Genomic DNA, 5,650 nt, shown 5'->3' on the forward strand with positions numbered 1-5,650 from the left:
CAGGCTCGCCGGTCCCAGGCCTGCCCTCCTGCGGGAAACTAACTGTTGGCCCGGCTTGGGCCTGGGGACCGAGTCATGGGGCCGGTGAGTGGGGCTCAGGGAAGAGGGGCCCGGGAGCCGCTGGGGAGGCTCAGCCCGTTGAGCGTGGACTCTTGATCTTGGCTCAGGTCATGATCTCACAGTTCGTAGGTTCAAGCCCTGCGACGGGCTCTGGGCTGACAGCACGGAATCTGCTTGGGATTCTGTCTCTCCCTGTGTCTCTGCCCCTCCCTCCCTCCCAAAATAAATAAATAAGCAGGAAAACAAAAAGAGGGAGCCAACGCCACATTCTGAGCCCCTTCCTGGGCTAACAATTTCCACTGTGTCCTAAGGGGAATCTCCCTGCCAGAGAGCAGAGTCGGGCTGCACGGCTTTGAGAAGCGGTGACTCGGACTTTGGGAAACCAGCAGTCTGCTTAGTTGACTGGATGGGGGCTTCTGGAAGGAGCACCCTGAGGACCCAGCCCCCAAATCCCACGGGAATTTAAAGGCAGGTGCAGGGTGAAGAGCCTGGAGTTTGTAGGTCCTGAAGACCCCGAGAGGCACCTTAAGTAAGAATGGCCGCGGGGTAGCTGTCAGTCAGGCGTGGGAAGGATGAATCACGCCAGGCCTGGAAGCGGGAAAGCATTCAACTGACATGCGCTCAGGGAAAGGACGCAGCATCTTGTCTTGGGGGGCGGGGGGGGAGCCAAGGTGTGTGTGTGGGGGAGGTTTAGCCAAGGCTCTGGACCATTCTCACCCAGCCCCCCAGTGGGCCCCCCCACGTCAGAACTGAAGGAAATCCCGGCCGCTGACAGGTCACACAATACAAATATTAACTAGCAAGATGCTGCCCACACTGGTGGCTTAGGGGAAATAAAACAGTCTCTCCGCTTGTGCTCTTCCCGCTGTCCTTCCTGAGCAGGAGACCTGACCACCAATGGCCGAGCAAACTTACTGAGCCCATAGGAGGCTCCAGGCACGGTGCCGAGGCCTCCGCGCACACATTCTGATTCAGAGCCAGTTTGTAGCTGAGAGACCGGCTGGACCGGGTTATGTAAGTTGTCTGACCAGCAAGTGGGCTGGGGCCTCCCCTTCTGACCAGCATCGGGTGCTGCCCTGGGCTCCAGGCACATGGCGGTGGGGGCCTCCTCCAAAAAGACAGAGGCGATCAATAATCACACACAGAACTGTAAAACTGCAGCCGTGATTAGGCAGACGGCGCTACCGGGACGTGGAGGGCTGGTCAGGAGGAACCAGACCATTTCAGCTTTCCCGGGATTAACAAGAGAGATTAACGAGAGAATTAACCAGGGAGGCAGAGGGACCCGCCTGTGCCCGTGGGCGTGGGAGACCTTCATAAGCTGAAAGGGTTGCAACGCCCCGGGAACGGCTTTCAAGCTCCCCCAGGATTCCAAGACCCCACTGTTACTCAACACTGTCCATTGCTTTTCATATAAGGTCCTCGATTTCCTCCTGCAAATATGCTTTGAAATACGCATATCTCACAGCTCTCTGATGCAACCCGGATGAAGTCTTAAAACACCTTTCTTGAAGTCTGACTCTAAAACCTTAGCAAAGCGTGCCATCTACTGGTGGCATCATTAAGGAGCTATTTATTCTACGGATTCAAAGGAACCACTCACCCAACAGTGCTGTTTCCAGGGCCAGCCAGCGCTAGCTTCTGATTTACTACAAGCGGGGTTGTTTACCCTCACGAGGGCTGGTGGGGACGTTGAACATTTCTACAGAGGGGAGTTCCGGGAGTTTCTCTCAAAAGCCCTAAAGCCGTGCGCCCTCTACCCAGTAAATTCCCCTCCTGGGAACTTCTCTAGAAATAAGGAGTGTGCTGTATTTGGGGCTACAGAGCTGTTTATTCCAGCTTTAAAACATAATAGGCGATGGAAGTAAACCAAACGCCCACCAGACTTGCTGCGGTAGATGTTGCTGTGCCCACGTGGTGGATGTAGTGTAACTGTTAAAACTCAGGATGTGGAAGAATCTTTTCCTGGCACAGTCTGTTCTTGATTCACTGAAGAGGAGGCTGCGACGTAACAACCCCAAACCCCATGGGGGCTGCTCTGGTTAACCCGGGGCCCCGCTTCCGTATTTGTGAGATCTGGGAGGCCTGCCATTTTGGAGGAACGACAGTTCGTTCCTCAAGTGTAGGGTGTAACAGGCGTCAAGGCCACTGCCTCTGGTGGGGAGGAACGTTCCCAGGGCCTCGTGGAAGAGGGAGGGTTGTCCTTGGAGAAGCGGAACCGCCCTGGAGGGAAAGGCCCACGGTGCTTCACGGGACAGAGCGTTGTAAATGGGGGCCCCTTCTAGGTGGCTCCTCGGTCGCGCTGCAAACTTTTTCTTCCTGCTTTCTGAACACTCTCCTGTTCCCTCCGAAGCTGCCCCTTGGTGGCAAACTGAGGGCTTTGGGGGAAATGGAGAGTGGGGAGGGACGGGGGAGGGACGNTGGAAAGGCCCCAGCGCGCTGCCTTGTTGTGGCCTTAAAGCCGCCCCCGAGATGCCGCAGAGACTGCGACTCTCTGCACGGGCCCGTCTGGCCCTGCATGCTGCTCTGTGCCCGCGACACCCCGTGGAACCCTCACGTCACTGAGCTCCTGCCCGTGCCTGGGCCCCCAGCCCTGAGGAGCCCCGGCCCCTGCCTGGGAAAGCGCGTCCACGCAGAAGCAGCTTCAGGCTGGAAGGGGGGACAGACAGACGGAGGTCGGTCGTGCTGCCCTCTGCAGGCGCGGGGGCCCCGCCCGGCAGCCTCCATGATGGAGGCCCGTAGACACGGATGTGAGCCCGCAGGTCATGGGGACACAGGGTCCCCTTCCTCCTCAGACTGGCCGCATCCAGGCCATCTCACACCTTGAATTTTCCTCGGTCTCGGAGCGCAGGGGTGGGGAAGGAGGTCACTCCCAGGGGTCAGCCCGGCTCTGGGGGCCGGCTCGGGCCCACAGGAGGGAAGGGCAAGGAGATCTGTCCTGTTCCCGTCACTAATCGCATCCTGGGGACACGGACAGTGCCGGAAGGTGTGGGCTGCCTCTGGCCCCCGGGCACGGGCAGTTAGGAGGACGCAGGCGGCCTCAGGACGAGGTCCTGCCCACCGTCCGGGAGCCGACACCATCGCCCCAAAGCCACTCCGCTCCCCGAGGCCCACGGGGCTGTGCCCACCTGCTGAGGGTCTGAACGCCCATCACTTCCACCCTCTCCACTCAGCAGTGCAGGGCACACGCGCGTCTGTTTCCCTGCACTTGGCCCTTCTGAAGGTCTAGAAGTGAGTGGGCAACGGAGACACGGAAAGGCGGATGGAGAGTGTAGCTGCCCCAGCTGGAGGCCACAGAAACAATGCAGGCAGAGCTGCAAGGCGGGGGTGGGGGGAGTCCTCACNGGGGCCCCCAGCCCCGGCCCCTGCCTGGGAAAGTGCGTCCACGCAGAAGCAGCTTCAGGCTGGAAGGGGGGACAGACAGACGGAGGTCGGTCGTGCTGCCCTCTGCAGGCGCGGGGGCCCCGCCCGGCAGCCTCCATGATGGAGGCCCGTAGACACGGATGTGAGCCCGCAGGTCATGGGGACACAGGGTCCCCTTCCTCCTCAGACTGGCCGCATCCAGGCCATCTCACACCTTGAATTTTCCTCGGTCTCGGAGCGCAGGGGTGGGGAAGGAGGTCACTCCCAGGGGTCAGCCCGGCTCTGGGGGCCGGCTCGGGCCCACAGGAGGGAAGGGCAAGGAGATCTGTCCTGTTCCCGTCACTAATCGCATCCTGGGGACACGGACAGTGCCGGAAGGTGTGGGCTGCCTCTGGCCCCCGGGCACGGGCAGTTAGGAGGACGCAGGCGGCCTCAGGACGAGGTCCTGCCCACCGTCCGGGAGCCGACACCATCGCCCCAAAGCCACTCCGCTCCCCGAGGCCCACGGGGCTGTGCCCACCTGCTGAGGGTCTGAACGCCCATCACTTCCACCCTCTCCACTCAGCAGTGCAGGGCACACGCACGTCTGTTTCCCTGCACTTGGCCCTTCTGAAGTTCTAGAAGTGAGTGGGCAACGGAGACACGGAAAGGCGGATGGAGAGTGTAGCTGCCCCAGCTGGAGGCCACAGAAACAATGCAGGCAGAGCTGCAAGGCGGGGGTGGGGGGAGTCCTCACCCTCTCCCCCCACCTCTGCCCCAGGCTTCCAGGCTGAGCTGTGCACCACTGCCCCGACCTCACCCTTGACACCCCACTTTCTCTGGGCAGATGCTACAGCCTGGGGGGGGGTGCTGAAAACACAGAGCAAGTGTCTCCCGCCCCTGCTGCGTGTGGTTCACCAGCGAGCCGCATCTGTGCCCTGCCTGCCGCACTCTGTCTCTTCTCCCCTCAGAGCAAAGCCCCATCACGTGGCCCCAAGGCCCGCCTGAGTCTGGCCCCATCTGATCAGATCTCTGCCCTTCCCTCCCTGCTGCGTTGCCCTTGCTCACTTCATCTGGCCACGCTGGTCTCTCTGATGCTCTGGAACTTTCCAGAACCATCCGCCGGTATCTGCAAGGCTCACCTCCTCACCTCTTGCAAATCTTTGCTCAGATATCTTTGCTCAGTGAGGCCCACTCTGACCCCAGCCCCCGCTCCCTGCCCTCACTCTGCATGTTTTGGAGCCCGGGCCCTCTGGCGCATTCCACACTTACTCCACCCCGACCTGTGTGGGGCCTTCCCTGCGGCTGCAGGCTCTGCCGGGGCTGGGCCTGCTGTGCTTTGTCGACTGGCTCCCCGGTGTATCCCATCTGCCCTGCGCACTGACTGGAACGCGGTGGCGGGAGGTGATTGATACGCGGTCGCTGGACCTTAATGGGAGAGAAGCCGTGTGCCTCATCAGGCTGGCACGGACGCACACGGAAGGCCTGAATGATGTGCCTGCCGTTTGATGTCTATACCTTTGATTGGTGTTTGTGTGTTCAGGGGCCTGGAACACCTGTAGGGTGGCCTTTCTGAATTTCCAGAATTCAGCAGAAAGGATCAGAAGATTTTACTCCACTTAAAAATAGTGTCTCTCCCTCAATGCTGCCATACAAAAAAAAGAATTCCCACACCGACACAGGAAATTCTGACCGAGAATAATTGAAAAAGGACACAGCTTTAATCTTCAATGCAACGGTCTGTGAACACAATCTTAAGTTTGGGGGAAACAGAAGAGCTTTTTTCCTGTTGACATACATCCTGACGGTGCCCCGGACCCGGGCCAGGCCTTTCTGCTGCTCGGCCTCGGGCGTGCGAGCGGAACGCATGGACAGTCGGTGCGTGGACGCTGACCGCGCTCCCACCCTGCCCTGCTCGTCGGGGGAGCTCAGCCAGCTCCCTACGGCCGGGCGCTCCGCCGTGCGAGCGCCGCTGTGCGCGCCGGGGGAGCGGCTCCTGGGATTCTGCAGGGTGGGGGAGACCCGCGCTCGAAGCCACGGTTTCCAGGGCCCCTCGCTCAGGCTACCGGGCTCTCCCTCCCTCTTTTGGGCAGTGTGGCCGCAGGGCAGATGACACACAAGCCGCGTCAGGGAAAGGACTCAGAGCCGAAAGGTGGATCTGGGGAGGTGAGGATGTAATTCTGTGCCCCAGAAATCTCTAGGAGATTCCTCACCACCCTACACGATGCTTCCTTTTGTGAACGCCAAG

General features: G+C 60.3%; 1 protein-coding gene across 1 annotated transcript in view; it reads right to left on the reverse strand.

Annotated features, from left to right (window-relative positions):
• SLC7A5 (solute carrier family 7 member 5) overlaps positions 1-5,271 on the reverse strand; it is a 35,970-nt gene extending 30,699 nt beyond the window's left edge. The window contains exon 1 of the mRNA XM_077754183.1: positions 5,201-5,271. Coding sequence (XP_077610309.1) covers positions 5,201-5,271 — 71 coding nt within the window. The remainder of the gene's footprint in view (positions 1-5,200) is intronic.
• Between the last annotated feature and the right edge of the window lie 379 nt (positions 5,272-5,650).

The sequence above is a fragment of the Crocuta crocuta genome, unplaced genomic scaffold (genome assembly GCF_008692635.1).
Source record: "Crocuta crocuta isolate KB4526 unplaced genomic scaffold, BGI_CrCroc_1.0 scaffold61, whole genome shotgun sequence".
Classification (NCBI taxonomy): Eukaryota; Metazoa; Chordata; class Mammalia; order Carnivora; family Hyaenidae; genus Crocuta; species Crocuta crocuta.